This window comes from Brassica napus, unplaced genomic scaffold (genome assembly GCF_020379485.1).
Source record: "Brassica napus cultivar Da-Ae unplaced genomic scaffold, Da-Ae ScsIHWf_1616;HRSCAF=2230, whole genome shotgun sequence".
Lineage (NCBI taxonomy): Eukaryota > Viridiplantae > Streptophyta > Magnoliopsida > Brassicales > Brassicaceae > Brassica > Brassica napus.
The window spans coordinates 55446-79346 of NW_026015033.1; the positions used below are offsets into that span (position 1 = coordinate 55446).

A 23901-nucleotide genomic window follows, 5' to 3' on the forward strand; every position below is an offset into this window, starting at 1 on the left:
ATACTCTTCAATTCCTTTAGCTTCCTGGAGACCTTGAACATCATTGTTCCCTCAAAATTCAGAGAGTTCCAGCACTCGGAGATAATGATTCCAAACTCTGGATTATCATTTAGCATAGTAAAGAACTTAAAAGGGAGCTTCTTTTTTGGAACAGTGGTATCAAGATAGACGCAACACGGGCTGTGATCAGATATTCCAGGGTCTCCAAAGACACCAAGTGAATTTGGAAACTGACGGAGCCACTCATCATTGACGAGGATTCTATCAAGTTTCTTAGATATCACCGAAGCTCCTTGGTTGTTTGACAACTTGCCATCTAGAAATCAAGCTTATTCAGAAATAGGAACAAGAAAGTGGAAAACATAAACACGCACGAGAGGGGAGTATCAATCTCTGACTCAATTCAAAATCATTAATACTAGAGAACTTGAACCTGAAAAGTAAACCGAAATGCTCAAAAACGTAAGGATAGGATTGAGAAAAATACCTGAACCGGCCAGACAACACTAAACAAGAGGGTGATCATCCCCAACACTAAAACCGAACCGGACCGGACCGAGTAAAATTTGCACTGAACCGAGCAAATTAAGATTTAAAAATTCTCTAGTGGTTAACCTTAAACCGAGGAACAAAAGTTGATTTGATCCGGCCCATGGCATCGTAGCCCAACAGTAAAATCCCAAGATAAATGAACCTTCACATGTGGTGGGTGATAGACTGATCGATAGGTTAACGCAAGAAGATCATCATCAACGTCATGGACTCCTCATCATCATCACAAGGTGAGATCTCAGATCTTTACGATGTGTACACTGCTTCAAACGTTTCTCTCTTTCTGTTATTTCGACTTTTAGTTTTGGATGAATATCATATAATTTATTTGTGCGATTTTGAATTTTTTTTTTCCTAGGGCTTCCAGTGGCTGGGAGGGTTAAAGAGTACTACCGTTATCCAGCCATGGAAGCTTTTCACAAAGGATGTGTCCGCCGTTATTTTGCGGACGTGTTGTATGAGATGGTGGATGATCCTTCGACGGATTCTATCGTGTCGTGGAGCCAAGACGGTAAGAGTTTCATCTTTTGGGATCAGGACAAGTTTTGCAGCGATGTTCTTCCCAAGTTTGGGCTTAGCACGTCTCCAACGTTCTTTGTTCGCCTTACAAACATCTATGTAAGTAACTTACTTTTGTTGAGTCCTTCTGTTTGGATCTTTATTTCCCTTTGTTCCTTGTGTTGTAGTGTTTTCGTAAGGTTGAGGAGTCTGAGCACTGCGAATACGCACACGATTACTTTGTGAGAGGCAAACCTGAGCTTACGGTGGAGATTGAGAGGCAGTTCAAGGAAAGGGGTGCTCCGATTAAGCTTGCCATCAAGCCACATGAACCGGCTTACAAGGAGAGTAGGGAGAGAATTAGGGCTTTCATGCTGGCCAAGAAAGCCGCCAGGAGTCTATCTCTTAAGGAATAGACCAACCAACCATCTGTCGTTACTTAAACTTTGTTACAACGAGTTCGCCCTAGAAGCTCCCAGGCCCGCGTCCCTAGGCGCCTCCGTTTGATGGCCCTCCTCCGATCCAAATCCGGCGCTCAGTCTTCCTCCTCCTGAAGAAGCTCGGTCTCCTCTTCTATGGCTTCAAAGGGTAAAGCTCCTCCTCCGCTGCGGTCACGACCTCCACCAGATCCACCACCATTCACGATTTCTCCGATACCGTTTGAATCTCTCACTCTCACAGAGCCACCAGAGCCGCCAGACCCTCCAGATGCGACCTTCACCTTCGTTCTTCAAGTCTTAGATCTGGAATCAGGGGCGTCCTTGAGCCGAGCGTAGTGAAACCTAGGCCTAGGGCCCCCATTTTGTTTAATTATATTTGAAGCATTATTGTACATAAGATATAGTATTTCATACCTGAAAATCCAAAAAGATAATAATAAAAACTCATAACTGTTATTGGACTCACTATTTAGTTAATAATTAGTCTTTTCTTTTGTTCCTACCTCTTGTGTGACTTAAATTTTTTCTATTTCTTCAAATTTATCATTCATTATGAGGGCCCCCATTTTATTTTTTGCTTATGGCCTCCGCTAGTTAAGGACCGCCCCTGTCTGGAATCCCCTGCCTCAACCATGGTGTTGGGTACCACGAGTGGTGTTGCTCCTGGTGTATCCACGAGTAGAGAACTCTCTTCCACTTCCACCGTACGTTCAACTCTTCCTTTATGTACCTCCTTCTCCGACCTCTCTCTCCAGTCGTCTTGTGTAGAGGTTTCAATCTTCTCAGCCTTTGAACTTGTGAGCTTGGGTCATGTTTCATGTTCTGATTTGGAAAATTTAGTGTTGTTCATGGCCATCCAAGTTCAAGGATTAGAATATCAACTAGAGCTTTATTTGTCAAACTCAACCATAAGGGCCTTGTTGGTTTCTCTGCAAGATATTCGTGTGGACATGAGTGTATTGGTACTGTTGCTAGCTGTTCTCAAGCCTCCCTCTCTCCAGTACGCAGCATTGCGAAGTCTTGAGGACTGGACTTTGGATGTTGATATATTGGTAGTGGTTTGTTTTGTGGATACAGCCGTGCTCAATGTTTACATCTCAGATGCATTCCACCGTCTAGCTTCAGAGTTCAGGGTTCACCTAGCCCAAAACTTACTTTCAGTGTCAGTTTACGGGGTTCACCTAGCCCATAGATGGTCTCAATCGCAAGGAAAAGCCAAGGAAGCAAACAAAGTACCTTTTCTCCATCAAGATTGGGTCAGACAAGCACCAAGGAGCCATCCCGACGCGGCCTGGAACAAAGACAAATCGACATCAGGATTGGGATGGGTCTTCTCGGGTTCAGGTCAGGAAACTCCAACACATGGATCTACGGTCGAAAGCTTCATCAGCTCATCCCTTATTGCAGAGGCCATCACGATTCGATCGACACTTAGCATGGCGCTAACCTTGGAGTTCTCTACACTCAAGGTTCTCTCCGACAGTTTAACGCTCGCAAGAGCTATCTCCGGCAACATCCAGTCAAAAGAAATCATCGGAATTGTGAAAGGCATCCGAGCGATCTCCTCTGGTTTTGCAACAATTTTTTCTATCATGTTTCTAAATCGGACAACTTTGTTGCCGATGGTTTAGCAAAAAGGCTCTCCAAACCTTTTTCTCTTTGTAACGAACATCATGATTTGGGCCATCGTTTTGGGCTCATCTCTTCTTCTTAGTTTTCTAATGAATTATTCAGTGACAAAAAAAAAAAAAAAAAAAAACCAACCAACCATCTCTCTCTATGTCTATTATCTTATTATTAATAAAATACTCTAGAATGGGGAGATTCGGCCTCCCTATCCTGTGACAAAGAAGACATTAGCTCATAAATAAAGGAGAGCTCTTGCCTCACACCAATATATCTTCAGCTAATGGCAGCTATGGCTACATTGTGTCACTTAATTAGCAGTGATGATGTTATTCCTTCCTATAAATATAAATATATATCAAAGCTTTGTAGGTAAAACACGTGTACAGATTATAAATATGGAAACTACATAAACATACACAGAGAGTTTTTAATGACTGGACAGATGGCCAGACAGTTAGAAACAAATAAACAAGAGTCTGAACCTGCATGGTTATCTCCCTGGCAGTCCCATCGTCTCTAGCATTTCTCCAGTGGCAGTGCCTGTTTGGTCAAAACCTCCAGCTCTCGCCCTGAAGTGTAACATTGGTGCTACGTGGTCTGCAACATCACCGGTCAGTGGGGCAGGTTGGATCATTAGAGATTCTGTAGGTAAGGTGCTGGAGCATCCCTCTTCTTATCACCTATGTCATGAAGTAGTCAATAACGTTTACTCACTGTCTAAGAGCGGTTTGTTTCTAGTTTCTGATAACTGTAACGTTGCAGCCTCTGCAATAGCGGACAGTGTTACAAAGGACCAACGTCTGCAATCATATGTTGCTTTTGGTGGGCCTCATTGGCTGTCTGCTGTTCTGTTGCAGGAGGCAACTTAAGGCTACTCTGTTGCTGATTAATATTAGCAGGATAAGGCTCGGTTCTGAGTTTTGGAAGCCTGCTCTATGTTTCTTATCTCTCCCAACGGTTTGGGTTTTTCTTTTGGGGCCTACTGGCTTCCACTTTGTTTTTGGCTTTATTTCACTTATTATCACATCCCTTTGGATGCAACACTTCTGATTTTTTCAATGACAAAAACAAAAAAAAACTAACGAGGGTTAATCACTAATCTTCTAAAAGTTAAAGAAATATCGATAAAACATAGACTTATATGTTTTGATGATATTTTTTTCTTTTTCTTACAACTATGTTTATCTATATTATTATTTGAATAGTGAATTTGGTTAATTCATTAGTTTAATTAATATTATTATTAAAAAAATTATTTTATTATATATATTTTTTTATCATGATATTTAAAATAATTAATAAATATTAACCTATTCTACTGATATAATATAGAGAAATTTTCTAGGATGGTCATTTTTAAATTATTTTCACAAAAATAGAACTCAAAGAGGAAAATGACCAAAAATAGTTTTATTAAAGGGTAAAAATACATCTACATCCTATGGTTAACTAATCTAGACTTAGTTCTAGAGTTAAGGGGTGAGGTTTTGACGATAGAATTTCAAATTTAAAAAAAAAAAAAAAATTTAAAATAAAAAGTGCAATTTTGGTTTTTTTTTCCTTGAGTGCTACTTTTGTGACAAAAACTTTAAAATGACTATTTGAGAGAATTGCCCTATAATATATACGATTATTTATAAAATAAATATTTTAAAAATATAATTATCATGATATTTAGAAAATTTAATTAAGGATATTAACAGTTGGTATTAACAATATCTATCGATAATATCATAATTACGTTTATCTTATATTTTATTTTTGATTTAAGCACTAATATTATAGCCAGTTTCTTTGATTCTTAGAAATATTGATCCAAATACAAATTATTATAAAATGTATATATAAGTATACAAATATATTTTAATTAATTGACTTCTTCGGTTTATTCGGTTGGATTGGTTAATATACTAAACCATATTCATATACTGCAGTTTATTTATAATAACATCCATTCGGTTTATTCGGTACTACCAAATCCTAGCTATTTTCTTTATTTTGGTTTGGTTTGGTTTTAAATGGTCTGGCTTTACCGGATTGAATACCCTAGGCTATTGATATTTTCTTGATGTTTTATGGGTTGTGATTGTTTATATTCCTTTTATTGCCGTTGGATTTTTTTAATTCCAAATACAATAAGTGTTTAATTTAAATCCAATTTTTTTAATTTGATTATTAATATAGAATATTTTTGATCCAATCTACATTCCATAAATAAAATTGTGAAACAACATAACATAATTTAATACATTGATTATCAATATCAATATCAATTTTTTATAACTTATAATATTAGTTTTAAATTGGTATCTAATTAAATAGTTTTTAAATAAAATAAACATTAGAGTTAAAATTGTTTTATATATATATATATATTAGAACCACACATAATATGATGTAATGCCGACAATTACTGACAAACAAAACGAAATAGTCTTAAGGGCACTTGTGGCGACCACCGTGGGTGGTGAGGCCGGCGTAGCACTTGCACTTGTCGTAGTTTCCGTGCGTGCCTGGTGGCACACAGTTGCACGTGGTGCAGCAAGTCCCGCACGCTCTGTGGCAAAGGTTCGGTCTACTTGAGAGCCTGCACCGTGCTATACACGCAGTTCCACAATCTACAAAAATAACCGTTAGTCTTAATATAAAAGTTACATGTATACTATGTATGTAAGTATGTATGAACATATAAGCTATAATAATTACCAATCATAGGGCCGTAAGGCCCATTCTTTCTGTCTGAGACTTCCTGAGTGAATATACGGAAAAAAGATAAATATAAAAAGTATGTTTGGTCAAATAAATAGATATATATATATATATGTTGTGTTACTTGTGTATTTTCTATGAGAAATATGTACCACGTCTGCCTCGACGAGTTGGAGAACAAGAAGAGATATGAGAAGAGAAGCAATAAAAGCTTTTGAAATTGCCATAACTCTCTTAAGGAGATAATTATAATATGATCAGAGATAACTCAAGGAAGATAACATGTGTTTTGAGTTGTGTCTAATGAGAACTTGGAGGCCTTCAATTTATAGAACGAGAATCCATTAGAATAAAAAGGAATGAAGTTAGAAGAATATAATATGAAGAAAAATTGAATAAATTTCATTCCATTTATTCATAATCAAAATTGTAATGAAATAATCTTCTTTGAATTTTGTTGACTTTTATGTGGAATTGATTGAATGAGCATTACATATTATTTCATTTCAAAATATCATTTAAGTATATCTATTTATCAAGATATTTAAGGTTTTTAATTAAATATATAAATTAATAGATATTAACATATTGTACTGATAATATCATAATTAAGTTAATCTTATATTTAGTTTATGACTTTAATGGTTAATATTATAGTCATGTGTTCTTATTCTTAATTATAATCATGATATTTGGGATTATTAATTAAAAATTATATTCTAAAAATAGATATTAACAAATTCTAATGATTTTTATTATCATAATTAGGTTTACTTTATGATTTTAATTGCTAATATTATAGTAAGTTTTTCTGGTTCTCATTAAAAATACTGAAATAAATACAGATTATTACAATATTAAATGTAAAGCATCATTAAAATATATGTCGTAGACTATAAATTGTATTAAATAACCATATTTCGACAGTAAATTAATTTGTATTTATACATGAAAAACTAAAATTATTTTAATCCATAAAATCATGAATATTCAGAATAATACATTTAAAACAAAATAGTAAATAATATATAAACGAAAAATTAAAATTAACTAAAAATATTTAAAAGAATATGGAAACATGAAAAACTAGGATAAAATAATAAATAACATAAAAATAAATTGACAAGTAATAAACATAATATAAGTATAATCTAGAAAATACAAAGGCAAATTTTTTCAATTTACTTTTATTTTATTTTTTCTCACGGTTTTAAAAATCAAAATTGTTGATAATATATGATGTTTATTCGCTTTTGTTATTTGTTGATGTTTTATGAGTTTAACTGTTTATAATTATTTCAATGTCACTAAAGTTTTTTTCGATTCACCAGTACAACAAGTGTTTAATTAAAAATCAAATTATAAAAAGATTTGAATCCAAAATTTACATCGTAAAAATAAAATGTTAAATAAAAAACTTAATTTAATATATTGATAACCAATAATATTAAATTTATAATTTGTATAAAATAAATATTAAAATGAAAATTTGTTAGATATATATATTAGTCCGCATAAGGTACGAGACATCAACTAGTTTATTAATATAAAACAATAGTACATAAAATTACAAACAAAGAATACATAATTACATAGATAAAATGACATGACAACACCGCAAAGAAAGTAATATCTGAAGATTTTTTTTTGAAGAGTATTAGCTTGTTCTCTGAGCCTTAACCAGAATATCAAAATTCTGTTCGTTTTTTTTATACATATGCTAACTCTCGGTCTCATGTGAATATCATATTTGGCTAACATCCAAAGATGATACTCCAAATCTTACATCGCAAAATAATTCCTAATTAAACACCAATTCACTTTATTTTATAATATTGACCAGCTGATAATTTGGATCCATAAAGAATCCAATATACTTATTTTTTTAGTAAGAAATATAAATTGAAATTGCCAATTTTCAACGATTATACAAACATTGCCAAAAGAAATGCATCTCTATTTCCGAATCATTATCTCCTCCATAGCAGTTTCCATGGTTCATTCAGTGATGCAGATTTGCTCATAATCGTATACCACACACATTGTATCCAACTATTAGCATAAACATGTTTTTCTTTCAGTGTTGCAAGTCTTTTTTGGCCATTAAACTTTCCACATCAAATTCACTAACCAAATAGAACAAGTCGCCTTCAATCTTTCAGATGGATTATCCTCTATTAATAGAATGAAGATGAAAACCCTATTGAGATAGCGTCTCACAAGTGTTGGAATAGAATTTGCCAAAACTTCCATAGGACTCCATTGTGTCTGGCCATCGATCATGGACGAATTGATAAACTATGCAGAGTGAATAATAATCTAATTCCTATAGAAATTGCTTTGTGTGATTTGAATTTTTTTTTATAAGGTTTCCGATGGCTGGGAAGATTAACCTAAGGGAATTATCATCATCATCATCACCACCGAAAGGTGAGATCTTAGATCTTTACGATTTATACTATAGAATTGGTTGGTTTGTGTGATTTTTGATTTTTTTTTTAATATTTTTCTTCTAGCTGGGAGGGTTAAAGAGTACTACCGTTATCCGGCCTTGGAAGCTTTTAACAAAGGACGTGTCCGACGTTATTTTGCGGACGTGTTGTATGAGATGGTGAATGATCCTTCAACGGATTCGATCGTGTCGTGGAGCCAAGACGGTAAGAGTTTCATCTTCTGGGATCAGGACAAGTTTTGCAATGATGTTCTTCCCAAGTATGGGCTTAGCACGTCTCCAACGTTCATTGGTCGCCTTCACAAGATCTATATAAGTAAATTTCGTATTCTGAATATGTATTTTGGACTCCTTATTTTGTTTGAAAGAAATTTAAATGTTTTGGATCTTTTATTTTTGTAGCGTTTCCGTAAAGTTGAGGAGTCTGAGCACTGCGAATACGCGAACGATTACTTTGTGAGAGGCAAACCTGAGCTTACGGTGGAGATTGAGAAGCAGTTCAAGGAACGGTGTGCTCCGGTTAAGCTTGACATCAAACCACCAGAACCGGGTTACAAGGAGAAAATGGAGAGGATGAGGGCTCTCATGCTGGCCCAGAAAGCCGCCAGGAGACTCTCTTAAGTCTTAAGGAATAGACCAAACACCAATCTCTTATGTCTTTATCTTATTATTAATAAAAAAAATACTCTGATGCTTGCTTGTTTGTGTCTTCCTGTTTTAAACATCTATCTTTATGTTTTTTCGTGTTTTTCTTTTCTAGAATGTGCAGATTCGGCCTCCCAATCTTGTGATCATTACTCTGTTGATTATAATCTGATATTTTGTTTATCTTTATTTCCTTGCAAACGCTTTTCTTCGTTCACTAATCTGGTGACATTTAGCTCTTGCCTTGCACATAAAGATCTTCATCTTTGGTAGCTATTGACTACTTTGTTACACTTATCAGCGATGTTTTTATTACTTCCCATAGCATAAAGTATTTGATCATTCATGGAAACAGGCCTTATGTAGGGGACACAGAAAGTTTATAATGCATAAGAGAGAGATGCTTCCTCTAATGGATGATTCTTCGGTTTCGGAATCTGAACTCATTCGTGTGACTCGGAAAAGCTTCAGGGTAAGTCTTAAGGCCATCCTGAGTCACGGAGAGTGCGGAGAGATCGTGACCTGGTGGCTTATCCCGTCCCTGAGTGTATGTGCCGTCATGGGAAACACATATCTATATGTTTCTTCTAGCTCATGTTTGTTGCTCCTCAAGGCAAATATTTGAAACAAAACTCAGGACTTAAGGGTTCTTGTAGCTCAGGTTCCTTGCTCCTGAAGGCAACACCTGCCAGAGACATGTCCAGCTGCAACCAGACACGTGTACTGTGAAAAATGAACATTCATTCGTCACCGTTTGTAAAGATAATAAGAGAGTTAGTTAGAACTTACTAGTCATGACAAAGATGATATTGTTCTTCTATAACCAATTCTAAAGCGACAAGTGTAACCTGGTTTCATGGCATAAAGATTGTTTTTGTGTTTCTTTTTAGTTTCTTTTAGACAAACAGAAAATACAACTAGAAACTTAAAATCGTTATTTCACATAAATTTTTATTTTATAATAAAAGATTGTTATTCTATTTAAACTTTTTAAAAAAATCTTATATATACTAGAGATTTTTTCCGCACTTCGCGCGGATTATGTCTTATAAATTTATTTTATTTATAATATTATTTGTTAATTTTTTTCTTTTATATTAACTTCTTGTTTTTCCAATGTTAGTTTTTCTTAATTTAAATTTATATGTTAATAATTTTTCATTTTTTTTGTTGTAGATGGAGAATTATATTTTTTATTGATGGTTTTTTGTATGTGATAGTGACATAAACTTTTTGAAATTTTAAAATAATATTATATATAGTACGATTAACACATTAAAGAACAGAAACATATTCAGACACATTTTACACAGGTTTTATATGCATAATTTTAAACATTATATATGTATATATTATAAGTTTGAAACATGTAAATGCTTTCTAAAGCTAAATACTTGTTCTGAGTTTACATAACTTATCGAAAGTTTTATCTCTTTTTAAATTCAAATCACAGAAAAAATATAAAAAAGTCAGTATAGATAGGTTTTTTGGGCTTTTAAATCAACACTGAAAAATTACATGAATCAGATAACAACAGTTTTGTAAACAACTGGATAAAATTTGACCGAGCCAAAGATTTTCACACAATATGTTCTTTCTTCTTCAAATTGCGAAGAGCCTATAGGCACAAGAAAAAAATCATAATTTTTGTTTTCACTTATATAACATTTTTTCTCCTTTACACACGGAGTTTATTACACTGCTATAAACAATGTAGAACTCTATTCATATAAGATTCACATCTATGCATTTTGACAAAGAAGAATTTCAGCCATCTTTAGTTTCGGAATGTACCAACTTCAGTCATATACACTATATTTTCTCTATGATTCAAAACTTATAATTTTAATATATGTGCAGATTTCCATGTGAAAAGGCACGCACGCCATCTATCATTCAACCTATTACTTTTTCCAAAGTAAACACTATAATCCTCGTTTGGTTAGCTCCACAAACTAATCTCTTTGGATCAGTTTATCAAAAAATATGGATACTAATGTCAGAAAAGAATATAAACACTATCAACAATACATATTGGCACAAGAATATTTGGTTCAAGGAACATATTCCACGTAATGCGTTTATATCATGCACGGCTGGCTTTGCGGAGAAGACTGCCAACCAAGGATCGCTTGAGGCGTTGGAGATTAAATGTCTCAGGAACGTGCGCCCTTTGTAATTGGGAAATAGAGACTCACCATCATCTCTTCTTTGAGTGCTCTTTCTCTCGCTTGATATGGCAGCCTTTTGCTGCTGAAGTTTGGATTTCTCCTCCGGCTGATCTACACTCTGTTGCAGCCTAGATCAATCAACCTCGTGTCAACGTAGATGCACATGCTACTCCAGTCATCAAGCTCTACTTTCAGTCATGTCTCCTCACCTTCATCAGTCATCCTTGCCTCTTTCGACCGTATGATGCGTGACCGTCTCCTCTCTTACCCGGTAAGTTCTTCTTTCTCATCTTCTCTACTTCTTTTTATATTTCTTGTATAAGACTTCCTTAAGGCTTTTTTTACCTTGAGTTGTTGTTGGTTGTTTTTGTTTCCTTGCTGTAATAAGTTGTTTAAAAACAACAGTGTAACCTTTTAGAAAATAATAATCTTAACATCTTACCAAAAAAAAAAACAACAAATATTGACTTATTTATGTGAATATATATTTTATTTTAAATCATTATAGTGGACGAATAAAACACCATAATTTGTACAACAAATTTTCTTAGATTCACCTCATCATACTCACCATTTTACCATTTTAATTACATAATTTTACATGAGCTTCTTCATCCTTCCCGGTTATTTTCTCTTTATTTATAACTACAATATAATGTTATAAATTATATATATTATAAATTAATAATTTATTTACCCTTAAAGTCTAACTATTAAAATATAACATAATTCAATATAGATATATGATTCTATTAATAAATTAGCTGTTACAAATTTGAAATTTCTAGAAATATCAAAAGTTGTATGTTAGTTAATTATTTTCTAAATGATATTTATTTTTAATTCTTTTTAGATGAGAATATTTTGGATGAGGTGGATAGTCTCAAAAGCCTTGAATTTAGTCCCTTTTATATAGTAGGATTTTTATATAAGTTAGTTTTTTTTACTAGGTAGTAAATGTGTAAAATGGCAGTAAGAGACGTGTAAACTGACTAAACTCATTTCCAGACAGACATAAAGACTGTTGTACGTTTCTTTGTCTTTCTTCTAGAAAAAAAACAATAACACACCTAAAAAACTTTGATTGGTTTAAATCGTTACCACGTAATATATTAAATTTAATCGACGTGATCATTAATTGAAAAAACATCGCTTCTGTCAAAACACTATCCGCCAAACAAAAAAGACCATCCCATCATCATCTCTAACCGCCGCCAAACAATGGAGAAGACGAAGAAGAGCAACCACAGCCGTACGATCGACCTTCTCTCCGGCTACGATCAACGGACAGGAATCTACCACAGCCTTCGCTCCTCTCTCTCCTTACCTCCCATCGACCAACCTCTCTCCACATCCGAGTACGTCCTCTCCCTCCTCCGCACCTCCTCGCCGCCCGCCACCGCCGGAAAAGACGTCGAGTCCCTTACTTACCTCGTCGACGCGAGCTCCGGCGAGAGTCTCACTTACGGAGAGCTTCTCCGTAAGGTTCGCTCCCTCGCTGCGACTCTCCGGGAGCGGTTTACCTCCGGAGACGTCGCGTTCATCCTCTCCTCGGCTTCGCTGCACGTCCCGGTGCTTTACTTGGCTTTAATGTCGATCGGAGTTGTGATCTCTCCGGCGAATCCGATCGGATCTGAGCTGGAGGTGAGTCACCAAGTCGAAGTCAGCAAACCGGTGATCGCCTTCGCCACGTCGGAGACCGTTAATAAACTCCGTTTATCTTCTTTCCCTCTCGGAGTCGTTTTAATTGACTCTCCCGAGTTTCTCTCCTGGTTAACTAAACCGGAATTGGATAATCCGGTTCCGGTTCGGGTTAACCAAACCGACACTGCAGCGATTCTCTTCTCGTCCGGGACCACGGGGAAAGTCAAAGGAGTTCTCCTCACACACCGCAACGTAATCGCGTCAACGGCTGTCTCTCACCAACGAGCGGTCAACGATCCCGTTGACTACGACCGCGTTGGACTCTTCCCTCTGCCGTTATTCCACGTGTTCGGCTTCGCGATGATGATCAGAGCCATCTCGCTCGGAGAGAAGCTTGTGCTTCTTGGGAGGTTTGAGCTCGAGGCGATGATGAAGGCCGTGGAGAAGTATAAGGTCACTGGTATGCCTGTATCTCCGCCGTTGATTGTGGCGTTGGTGAAGTCGGAGCTGACGAGGAAGTACGATCTTAGTTCGTTGCGTTCGTTAGGATGCGGCGGTGCTCCGCTTGGGAGAGATATCGCCGAGAGGTTTAAGCTTAAATTCCCAGGCGTTGACATTGTTCAGGTGATGCCGTGATGATAAGACTATAGAGGTTTTGACTTTACATATAAGAATCTTGAACCGGATCCCTCCAGTTCAAGATTCTTGGAATCTAGTTTGTCTATAATGATGGTTTGCTTTTTCAATAAACAGATAAATAATAAATTCAGAAAAGATGCTTGTAGATACTCAATTTAAAAGTGAGTAAACAGAATTGCATACTCGATTTCATAGATACATATAGAATTATGTGGAAAGCCGTATTAAAATCGATAGGTGGTGATTAGGTGTTTTATAGAGGATTAATGTTTAGGCGGGCATCTAAACCGATTTTTTTGAACGGTTAGACTGATTTTTAAAACACTGTTGTTTCGACAGGGCTACGGCTTGACGGAGAGTACTGGGCCAGCAGCGGCGACGTCTGGACCAGAAGAGATGGTTAGATACGGATCGGTTGGTCGTATCTCTGAGAATATGGAAGCGAAAATCGTCGATCCGTCCACCGGAGAAGCTTTACCACCGGGGAAGAACGGTGAGCTTTGGCTCCGAGGACCAGTCATCATGAAAGGTATGTAATGGAATAGTTGAGAGCTTTAACATTCTCTTTGTATGTGCTGAGCTTGTTGTGGTGATCAGGTTATGTGGAGAATGAGAAAGCAACTGCTGAGACATTAGATCAAGAAGGGTGGTTAAAGACTGGTGATCTTTGTTACATTGATCCTGAAGGGTTTTTATATATTGTTGATCGGCTAAAAGAACTTATTAAATATAAGGCTTACCAGGTAAATAATATTAATGAATTTTTCTCAAGAAAAGAATATAATCAGTTCTTTGGAGTTTTTATATAAATCAATAATCATGTCATTATAGGTCCCACCGGTAGAACTGGAGCAGATTCTTCAGTCCAACCCGGACGTGGTTGATGCTGCAGTTGTTCCGTGAGTATACTAACCAAACATATGTTCACTGCACTCAACAGTTTATATTACTTGTTTGTTTCTGACACGGACATTAATAAAATTCTCAAGGTTCCCGGACGAGGATGCCGGAGAGATTCCAATGGCTTTCATAGTGAGAAAACCAGGAAGCAATCTCAACGAAGCACAAGTCATTGACTTTGTAGCTAAACAAGTAATGTTGTTTTAATTCTCTGTGTGGTTTTGGTGAAGACATAACAATTTAGTTTAGTCTTAAGATTTGTTGATGTTATGTTTTGCTTATGTAGGTTGCTCCGTATAAGAAAGTAAGAAGAGTTGCTTTCATAAACGCAATCCCCAAAAACCCTGCTGGCAAGATCCTGCGTCGGGAGCTAACTAAAATCGCCGTAAATGGCAACGCCTCTAAGCTTTGAGATAACCGGCCGGTTTAGATATGATTCCATCGGTTCTCAGTGAAATATGGAAGAAATTCTCCATTTACCGCTTCAATTTTATCCCATACATATCTGTAATCTCTTGCATTTTATTTCTTGGTCTGTTGAATAAGCAAGTAGAACAGTGAGCGGTTTGTATTCTCGTTAATATGATTTAAATCAAGTATAGATCAACCAATAAAAGCGTAGTTAGCGTGTACACCTACCAAAATCCAACGGCTCTACACCGCCTTTGACTAACTAATGCGATCTAACGGTCATAAACTAATATTTACACCACTCGCACACAACTCATAAATTAAAGAAAAAGGCATTGAATCCAACGGTTATAAACCGTCTTGGATTAACTGATTTGAAGTAACGGTACACCATCACACACAGGATCAATAAAAAAAAGGAAATTATTGGATGCCGCCGACCATATCATCGGGGGGTATAAACAAACAAAAGGAAAGTTAATAGAAACGCGACGTTTGAATTGAAAACGCGTCGAAGAATTATTTAGAGAGAGAGAGAGAGAGAGAGAGAGAGAGGGCTTCACGAGGTAGCTCGTAGATCGCGTCGGCTCGTAGATCGATCGTCCTCCGTTCTCTTACCTTCCGTCCGGTAAGACCTTCCGGAACTTGTGTGTATCGGAGGAGATCAAAGGGAAACAAATAATCGCGTTTCCCCTGGGAAATTGAATTTCTAGGGTTTCGTTTTTTTCTTTGATTCTTTGATTTTTGAGTCTTTTCTTGAATTGGTTGATTGATTGATCGATCGAATCTGCTTATCGTGATTTGATTGATTCTCCCTAGGGTTTCGTTGATTTCTCTCTCTGTTATCTCTTTGATTTTTCTTGTATACGATTCTTATTGAGAAGAATACGATGGCGGCAGGGGGAGGAGTTGATGTCTCTAGAAGTTCTCTTTCCGTCAAAAAAGACTACGACTTTTACAGGAACGGTGATGGTGAGAGGCGTCATCACGCCAAACGTCCTAACGAGCAAGATCTCAGGAGGACTGATGTTCGTAGTAGCCGATCACGGTTCGCTTCTGAGAAAGGGGAGGAGGTGCAGAGACCCCCTGAGAAAAGGAGGAAGTTTTCACCGATCTTGTGGGGGGTAGAGGATGAAGTGGCTAAAGCTCCGTCTAGGGAGAAGACAAGGACTACAAATAAGCAGGGTGTTGATGTAACTCTTACTAGGAAGACTTCTCCGAAGGAGCAGGTCAACGTTGTGATGTCACCAGAAGCTGTTGAAGCTCAGGGGCCTGGGGTACTTAATCAGGATGTTGATGTAACTTTTGCTAGGAAGACTTCTCCGGAGGGTCAGGTCAATGTTGTGATGTCACAAGAACCGGTTGATGAATTGGAGGAGGGTCAGTTGGAGGAAGAACAGGAGGTGAAGCAGGAGGCATCACCTGTTAAGAAATCTAGATGGGAGACGGGTTTAACTTCCCACAAAGAGGAGTTACCGTCTCATGCGGATGATGTAGTTCCCAAGACTAGTAGATGGAACAGGAGCAGTTTGAGTCCGGAGTGCGGTGAGTTAGTTGTGTCTGAAGAACGGCAATGCAATTCATCTGGATCTGGCAGTGGACGTCAGAGCGTAGAGAAGCTTAGCGGTAATGAATATTCTGATAATGAGTATTTTAGTTCTGATCATGATGAGTTGGAAGCTGAAGAACCAGCTTCTCCAGCTCAGGGAGGGATGAACATGCTACTCGGTAGCAGGTCTGTGAATGGGTTTCAGAAGCTAAACAAGATTAACGAAGGTACATACGGTATTGTTTATAGAGCGAGGGATGAGAAAACAAAAGAGATCGTGGCACTCAAAAAGATCAAGATGAAGGAAGACAAGTACGAAGAAGAGTACGGATTCCCTTTGACGTCTCTGAGGGAAATCAACATACTTTTGTCATGCAATCACCCTTCAATAGTGAACGTGAAGGAAGTCGTGGTTGGAGGGAAAAACGACAGCGATGTTTACATGGTCATGGAACACTTGGAGCACGACTTGAAGGGCTTGATGGAAAGGAAGAAACAGCCTTTCAGCACCAGCGAGGTCAAGTGCTTAATGCTGCAGCTGCTGGAGGGTGTGCACTACCTTCACACGAACTGGATTATCCACAGGGATCTGAAGCCATCTAATCTCCTGATGAACAACAGTGGGGAGTTGAAGATTTGTGATTTTGGTATGGCGCGACAGTACGGTAGCCCTATCAAGCCTTACACCCAGATGGTTATCACTCAGTGGTACAGACCACCAGAACTTCTTCTAGGAGCGAAGCAGTACTCTACGGCTGTTGATATGTGGTCAATAGGTTGCATCATGGCGGAACTCTTGTCTCAAAAGCCTTTGTTCCCGGGCAAGACTGAACTTGACCAGCTTCAAAAGGTAATACTTTTTTTTGCAAGTTTTGTTAATCTTTGTTTTTCCTGTGATCAAGTATCTAATCTTTTGTGTTTTGTATAGATCTTTGCGGTCCTTGGAACCCCAAACGAGTCAATCTGGCCTGGATTCTCATCGTTACCCAATGCAAAAGCCAAGTTTCCCACACAATCGTGAGTACTAACTTATCTAGTTGTTGTGTTGTTAATCGTGAGTACTAACTTATCTAGTTGTTATGATTGTGGATCTTAATGTTATTGATCTTTTGTGTTGTACAGGTACAATTTGTTGCGGAAGAAGTTTCCAGCTATATCATTTGTGGGCGGTCAAATACTTTCAGAACGTGGATTTGATTTACTGAATGGTTTACTGACGTTGGATCCTGAGAAGCGTCTAACAGTGGAGGAAGCTCTCAACCATAGTTGGTTTCATGAAGTCCCTCTCCCAAAAGCCCAAGATTTCATGCCCACATTTCCTCCAAGGCGCTAGATTTAGATTGTTTTCTTTTAATCAAAAGTTTGACGGAACGTTTATTAGAAAGTGGAAAAAAATGTATAATTTGTTGAGTATCACTTTTGGTGTCTCAAATCAAACGTGTATCGATGACATTGACGAGAAATGTATAACAATGCTATGACTGATCTTTTAATATAAACGGAACTTAGTCGAAAAAAAAAAAAAAAAAAATCAAACGTGTATCGATGACATTGACGAGAAATGTGAAACGGGTCCAGGTTTCAAAAGACCAAGCCCATTATTTATTTTATGAACTTACATATAATGCAACTTCACAAGCTATTGCAACTTTTTCACATTATAATTATTAATTCATGTACTTAGGAAGAAAAAGAATTATTACTTGATGTTACAAATTGTTTAACTCCCACATTTTTATCCTCTGTACTTAATGTGGGATATAATAGGTTTTGCCTGTAAAAATAAACTTTATGTTTGTCTTCCAAGTAAGAAACATCAGTTTAGGTTCGTTTGATATACAAACAAAACATATTTATAATTGGGATAGAATAGATCAAATTCAAAGAGTAAACTTGTATTTAGATTAAAACTAATTCCACTAAAATCATACTTTGAGATTAAATTGTGGTATCTAAAATGTGTTTGCATATATACATGTAGTATCATCATTGGTAAATTGTGTATATCATAATATACATACAAACCTAAACATAAATGATAAATCATTCAATTTAGGTTTCGTCTCCTTCCAGGTTTAACTATCAACAGCCTTATGCACTATATTTGTAATGAGAATCAATCTCAATTATTTTATCAATTAACAACAACCATACATAATTGAATGACAATCATAATTCATAAAAACCTCAATTTCTTGAGTATTATTTTTATTCCATTAAAAACATGATTTATTGGTTTGATTATATACATTATGTATTATTTTTCCATCTCCATCTTATGCATATGTACCATTCGGATGAATGTACGCCCCCATTCCTTCTATCCGCTAGACGTTAGCTGAGAAATCAGAGAGTGTCTCGAGTGATATACTTGAACGCATATAAATGATAAGAGCGTTAGATTTTCAACAGAGTATATCATGTTTCATCTGTATTGTATTTCTAAACATCGATTTTTAAGTTTGTGTTACCAATTAAAAGTTTGAGAGAACATTAATTTGACAAAGTCTTTTTGAGTATCACTTTTGTGTTTCAATGTAAATGTGCATCTCTTCATCATCAACCACATAATCACATTGATGGGAGCAAGTTTTTTTAACACAAGAAAGGGGCCCAAATTTGAAAAGATTCAACTTTATCTGATATAATAGAACATAAGTATAATTTGGATAAAATAGTTAAAATTTTAAGAGTAACTTTTTATTTAACTAACAATATAAAAGAAAATTTATGCTTACTCATAATTTATTTTTAACATAATTTAATAAGTTTTAGTCGGTATACATATTTGTATAATTAAATGTGTTTATGAGCCTATATAAAATGCTTTACGAAACATATGATTATATGAATGATGAGGAAACAAACACATTATCAATAAATTGATTTCACTTTCTTGTTATAAATTGTAAGTGAACTCCCTCCCTTTCGCAAAAGTATTATTTTAAGATTTTATTTTTGTTTCATAAAGAGTATCGTTTTGTATTTTTCATGCAAACTTTTAAATAAAAGTTTAGTCTTATCCATATTATTTTAATATATTAATTAGAAAGAAAAATTTATTTAGTGTGTAAATAAATAATAAAATAGTTTTTAAATAATTTTTTAATATGTGCACAAAGCTTTCAAGTGACAATGTTTATGAAACAGAGAGAATATTATTATTATCAAAACGCAGCTTAAATATTTTTTATTTGTGACCATCACATAATTAGTATTTAAATGTACAATTTTCTTAACTTTTTCCTTTTGATTTATATTACATATAGATATAGCTATAGATATAACTGTCACTGAAAAGGTAAAACAATGACAAAGTAGTTTTAAGTGGCAATCGTTCATTTGAAGTTTTGTTTTTTTGCTGAGGTAATTAGTGCTCAAAATCTTAAAGATTATACATTTCAAGTATAACATATACAGTACGCTGAATTACACATTGATTCTGTCGCTCGACACAGAATTTAACATAACATATAATTTTGAAAATTGTTCATAGAGTAAGCTACGTTTTTTGGGTTAAGTTTAGGATAATAAGCTAAGGTAAGAGATGAAAAAAATTCTTCTTTTTTTTGAAGAAAGAATTAAACTAAAGAGTGCTCTAGTCATGGCTCCTCCTTTCCATAAATGTACATGTGTCACAGACAAAATGACCAGATTCAACGCCTTATTGAGACATTACGCATTAGCTATTTTTACTTTACTGACTCCGACACAAACAATACGTGGCTCAAACCCATTCAGCCAGTTTCCCCAATTAGGATTCTTGGGCATGGTTTTGTGGCGATTTGGTCCAACCTTTCTCTCTGTGTCTTCGAGCTCTTATATGTTCATATCTTGCGCTGTTGAATTATGGTTGGTGGAACATGCTTTATTTTGTGATGGTTCCCTGCAATCGGTAAAAAATGTCCTCCAAATTCTCCAGCGGTTTGCGGAGGTCTCGGGCTTATCCGTTAGTATCTCAAAGACCTGCTTCTTCTCCTGCGGCCTCACTGACCCTGAAGTAAACATCATTACATCAGAAACAGGGTTAGTCCATGGTATATTACCGGTCAGATATCTGGGCGTTCCTCTAGTAACAAAAAAACTCTCCCTAGCAAACTGTGAACCTCTAATCCAGCAAGTGAAAAAGAAAGTCAATAGTTGGAGCGCTCGCTCCCTTTCCTTCGCTGGCCGACTACTTCTTATTAATACAGTTATAGCAGGGATATCTAACTTTTGGTGTTCCACTTTCACAATCCCAAAGAAATGTATCAAAATGATAAATTCATTGTGTGGAGCTTACTTGTGGAGAGGAACAACTGAGGGACATCATTCTGCTCGAGTATCATGGGAAACCGTTACTCTGTCGAAAGAAGAAGGGGGCCTGGGTATAAGAGACCTCAATGAGTGGAACAAGGCATGCAATTTAAAGCTCGTGTGGCTCCTTTTTTTCAGATCAGGTTCCATTTGGGTCGCCTGGCTCACAAAGACAATTCTCAGTGACTGCAAAAGCAACTTTTGGACTATGAAGGAGAAACAAAGCCACTCATTTGCGATCAAAAAATTGTTGAGAGTTAGAGATATTGCTTACCCTTGGATTAAGGTAAAAATTGGTGATGGGCGATCAACTAGATTCTGGTCTGACAACTGGAGCAGCTTTGGAAACATCAGGAAGTTCCTATGCCTTCCCCATTCATCTACTCTTGGCATCAGACCAACAGCAACGCTCTCTGACATTCATCGAAATGGTATATGGCTTATTCCTCCCCCACGTTCTGATTTGCAGGTTGCTGTTTGTGCTCACCTCACAACTGTCACGCTAATAGCAGAGGAGGATAGGTTTGAATGGTGCCCGAATGGCTCAGCTATCTCCACCTACTCCACTGGTGAAATCTACCGCCTCATAAAGAAGCATCAGCCCCTTGCCCCTTGGAATGCAGTCGTCTGGACCTCTAGAGGAATCCCAAAACACAGTTTTCTCACTTGGCTGGTAGTCTTGAACAGATGTCCCACAAAAGACAGAATCATATCTTGGGGACTTCAAACTACACCAACTTGTATCCTCTGCAATCAGGCGGCTGAATCAAGGGATCACCTGTTCTTTGAATGCTCATTCTCTTTGGCGATCTGGGAAACACTCGCACGCAAGGCTCGCTGCTCTCCGATCAGCTCCTGGCCTCAGCTCCTTGACTACATGCAACGCCGATCCTGCCCCAAACCAGAGAGGATATTGGGGATTATTGCTTGGCAGGCATCGATCTACTTCACCTGGAATGAAAGGAATAACCGCTTACATAGGCACTGCTTTCGAACATCGAACTCGATCACGGCATCAGCGGCTTCCCTCATCAAAAACAAACTCTCAAGCTTCAGGGACTCCAATCCAGCTCTCTCCTCCACGATGCTCCAACTCTGGTTTACTAACTAACGTCAGGGCTCCATCATCGGAACCTACCACTCTCCACTCTGTCCCATCGACCCATCCGCCACCTTATTTTCATTTTGGGCTAATGCCACTTTTAAACTTTGTACTGGGCTGTGCCCATAAAACTGCCCGATGGGCTTAGTTCACATATATATATATATAAGAAGCCCTTTTTCAAAAAAAAAAAACATGCTTTATTTATTCTTGCTTTGTTGATAGGATGAATAGTACTTGTCCTATTTTTATAAAATAATGCTCGTCAGGTTATAGATGTAGGTCCTCAGCACTTAAACTCGACGTTTGAGACCAAACACATTAAAATTAGGGTTAATCATTCTTTTCATGGTATTTAATGTTTAATTTTGAAATATATCAACGAACGACGATTCACTGGTTAGTTAAAAAACAGACAATATGACCAAATGCCTTCTCTCGGCCGAATTTTACAAGTGTTGGTTTTTCATTTATTAAGAAATGTTTCATTAAATAGATATACTCATTTACATAAGGGCTTCTATACACAAACGAGAATATATACATGTATATATGAATTTATATAAAAGAAATATTTGCAATGAAAAGTATAATTTTATGTACTTATATATTTTATTATTTAAAATTAATTATACATCGATAGTTTGTGACTGTCAGATTAAGCTTTTGAGATTCTTTGCTTAAATATTAGTTATAATGTAGATTTAGATTTATTATGTATATGTGAGATACAATACAACTATTAAGAAAAGGAGATGTAGAGTAGTTAACGGATAAGAATACTCTGTCTAATCCCATCTGCTTATTAAATCATTGGACAATACGTCTATAATAATTTGTTCAAAAATGTTATAATACTCGAAATTTCTAATTCTGTGTGCACGGCACGGCATTAGCTAATGCCTAGTGTTTACTACGATTCCGTAAACTAATAGTCTTATTAAATATCTATATATATTATCAAAATTTGAGATATACAGAATGCCACAAGACTAACCAAACTTGTAAAATGGTTAACGACAACGAAATCTGAATTTCTTAAATAAAAAAATGGTACAAAAGACATTGCAACATGTTTATATGGTGGTTTATAGGGGTGGACATTTTATCCGATATCCGAATCCGTATCCAAACCCGATCCAAAAAACCCGAACCAAATTCAAACCGAAGTAGCAAAATATTCGAAGGGTATTGAATTAGGAGATATTAAATATTCAAACCCGAACGGGTAATATCCGAATCCAAATAGATATCTGAAGATAACCAAACATATGTATTACTAACTTTATATTTCTAGTTTATATCTCTCATTTTATTTAAATATTTATATTGGTACTACACATACTTTAAGTTCATATAATCTACATATAATTACGGAAAAATGATTTGCTACTCACTTAAAATGCATGTCAAGTTTTTTGTTTCAAGAATTAACAAAAGTTACATCCGTAATTTAAAAACAATAACCAAATTAGTGTCTTTTTAGTTTTAAAATGTTTTGTCCAAATCTATTAAAAATAAAAAAATCAGTTAAGTAAAAGTTATATTTTAAATACAAGAAACTTGAAAAATAAAATTTTAATTTTTTTTCAGAATCTAAATATCTGAATCTGAACCGAAATAACTGAATCCGAACTAAAAATATCCAAACCCGACCCGAAGTACAGAAATACCCGAACGGGTTCTACAACTCTATACTGAAACACCCGAAAATCTAAAATATCCAATTCGAACCCGAACAGGTACCCGAACGCCCATCCCTAGTGGTTTATGCTGAAACTGTTGGCTAGTTTATGCGAGATTGTAATAATATAATTATTAGGTATAAATATTGTAGGTGAGAGCAAGGGCAAATGTGATCAATAAATTTAATACTTATTAGATTTTGTGAGTACGTATTAATCAATGTCTTTAAGCCATATATAATTGATCTGATCCAACCCAAAAGATTATACGTTTGCAGGCTTCTTCTTTTTAGAAAGTATTGCATTTCTATATATTGCGCATACTATCTATAGGGACGTCTGTAAAGGGAAACCACTAGAACTCTTTTGTATTCAATATATAGTATATACCAGTTAAGAACTGCATACACTAGTTTATTAGAAGACAATCACCTCTTTTCACGTTTAGGGTATATTAAACAAAATAATGTCATTATTTGAAGGATCGGGTCGTTGTACTAAATGACCATGCCATTTATTAACGAGGTAAACAACGTACTGCGGATATAATTTTATTTCCTAAACATTTTGAGAAATAAG

General features: G+C 36.0%; 5 protein-coding genes across 7 annotated transcripts; 4 read left to right on the forward strand and 1 right to left on the reverse strand.

Annotated features, from left to right (window-relative positions):
* Positions 1 to 331: 331 nt before the first annotated feature.
* Positions 332 to 1648, forward strand: LOC125598048 (heat stress transcription factor A-4a-like). Its single transcript, XM_048772418.1, has 3 exons — positions 332 to 782; positions 911 to 1170; positions 1239 to 1648. The coding sequence occupies exons 1-3, from the start codon at positions 758 to 760 to the stop codon at positions 1464 to 1466; spliced, it is 513 nt and encodes a 170-aa protein (XP_048628375.1). The 5' UTR covers positions 332 to 757; the 3' UTR covers positions 1467 to 1648.
* A 3812-nt stretch (positions 1649 to 5460) lies between these two features.
* On the reverse strand, positions 5461 to 6798 carry LOC125598049 (gibberellin-regulated protein 1-like). The gene is made up of 3 exons (XM_048772419.1): positions 5981 to 6798; positions 5826 to 5868; positions 5461 to 5737 (listed from the first exon to the last, which is right to left on the reverse strand). The coding sequence occupies exons 1-3, from the start codon at positions 6053 to 6055 to the stop codon at positions 5556 to 5558; spliced, it is 300 nt and encodes a 99-aa protein (XP_048628376.1). The 5' UTR covers positions 6056 to 6798; the 3' UTR covers positions 5461 to 5555.
* A 570-nt stretch (positions 6799 to 7368) lies between these two features.
* On the forward strand, positions 7369 to 9114 carry LOC125598050 (heat stress transcription factor A-4a-like). The gene is made up of 3 exons (XM_048772420.1): positions 7369 to 8258; positions 8345 to 8593; positions 8684 to 9114. Exons 1-3 carry the CDS (start codon positions 8204 to 8206, stop codon positions 8899 to 8901), a joined length of 522 nt encoding a protein of 173 aa, XP_048628377.1. The 5' UTR covers positions 7369 to 8203; the 3' UTR covers positions 8902 to 9114.
* A 3101-nt stretch (positions 9115 to 12215) lies between these two features.
* LOC125598036 (4-coumarate--CoA ligase-like 9) lies at positions 12216 to 14890 on the forward strand. Its single transcript, XM_048772407.1, has 6 exons — positions 12216 to 13364; positions 13719 to 13908; positions 13977 to 14122; positions 14211 to 14278; positions 14369 to 14471; positions 14566 to 14890. Exons 1-6 carry the CDS (start codon positions 12318 to 12320, stop codon positions 14689 to 14691), a joined length of 1680 nt encoding a protein of 559 aa, XP_048628364.1. The 5' UTR covers positions 12216 to 12317; the 3' UTR covers positions 14692 to 14890.
* A 256-nt stretch (positions 14891 to 15146) lies between these two features.
* LOC106405332 (cyclin-dependent kinase G1) lies at positions 15147 to 17844 on the forward strand. Of its 3 annotated transcripts, none has more exons than XM_048772406.1 (4): positions 15147 to 15318; positions 15591 to 17089; positions 17168 to 17256; positions 17362 to 17738. In XM_048772406.1, the coding sequence occupies exons 2-4, from the start codon at positions 15932 to 15934 to the stop codon at positions 17570 to 17572; spliced, it is 1458 nt and encodes a 485-aa protein (XP_048628363.1). In that variant the 5' UTR covers positions 15147 to 15318; positions 15591 to 15931; the 3' UTR covers positions 17573 to 17738. The 3 variants fall into 3 exon arrangements, 2 of the variants coding, with proteins under 2 accessions (XP_048628363.1, XP_022562093.2); XR_007332166.1 differs by adding an exon at positions 17790 to 17844 and having other exon boundaries at positions 15167 to 17089; positions 17362 to 17690; XM_022706372.2 differs by having other exon boundaries at positions 15167 to 17089.
* The last annotated feature ends 6057 nt before the right edge of the window (positions 17845 to 23901 follow it).

Bases quoted from the DNA above. Each gene is read 5' to 3' on its own strand.
- LOC125598050 (XM_048772420.1), top strand. From the start codon at position 8,204: ATGGCTGGGAAGATTAACCTAAGGGAATTATCATCATCATCATCACCA. The intron at 8,259-8,344 runs GTGAGATCTTAG...TTTTTCTTCTAG, and splicing joins ATCATCATCACCACCGAAAG to CTGGGAGGGTTAAAGAGTAC. The intron at 8,594-8,683 runs TAAGTAAATTTC...TATTTTTGTAGC, and splicing joins TCGCCTTCACAAGATCTATA to GTTTCCGTAAAGTTGAGGAG.
- LOC125598036 (XM_048772407.1), top strand. From the start codon at position 12,318: ATGGAGAAGACGAAGAAGAGCAACCACAGCCGTACGATCGACCTTCTC. The intron at 13,365-13,718 runs GTGATGCCGTGA...TTGTTTCGACAG, and splicing joins CAGGCGTTGACATTGTTCAG to GGCTACGGCTTGACGGAGAG. The intron at 13,909-13,976 runs GTATGTAATGGA...TGTGGTGATCAG, and splicing joins AGGACCAGTCATCATGAAAG to GTTATGTGGAGAATGAGAAA.
- LOC125598048 (XM_048772418.1), top strand. From the start codon at position 758: ATGGACTCCTCATCATCATCACAAG. The intron at 783-910 runs GTGAGATCTCAG...TTTTTTTCCTAG, and splicing joins CTCCTCATCATCATCACAAG to GGCTTCCAGTGGCTGGGAGG. The intron at 1,171-1,238 runs GTAAGTAACTTA...CTTGTGTTGTAG, and splicing joins TTCGCCTTACAAACATCTAT to TGTTTTCGTAAGGTTGAGGA.
- LOC106405332 (XM_022706372.2), top strand. From the start codon at position 15,581: ATGGCGGCAGGGGGAGGAGTTGATGTCTCTAGAAGTTCTCTTTCCGTC. The intron at 17,090-17,167 runs GTAATACTTTTT...TGTTTTGTATAG, and splicing joins AACTTGACCAGCTTCAAAAG to ATCTTTGCGGTCCTTGGAAC. The intron at 17,257-17,361 runs GTGAGTACTAAC...TGTGTTGTACAG, and splicing joins GCCAAGTTTCCCACACAATC to GTACAATTTGTTGCGGAAGA.
- LOC125598049 (XM_048772419.1), bottom strand. From the start codon at position 6,055: ATGGCAATTTCAAAAGCTTTTATTGCTTCTCTTCTCATATCTCTTCTT. The intron at 5,869-5,980 runs GTACATATTTCT...ATATTCACTCAG, and splicing joins AACTCGTCGAGGCAGACGTG to GAAGTCTCAGACAGAAAGAA. The intron at 5,738-5,825 runs GTAATTATTATA...TTATTTTTGTAG, and splicing joins GCCTTACGGCCCTATGATTG to ATTGTGGAACTGCGTGTATA.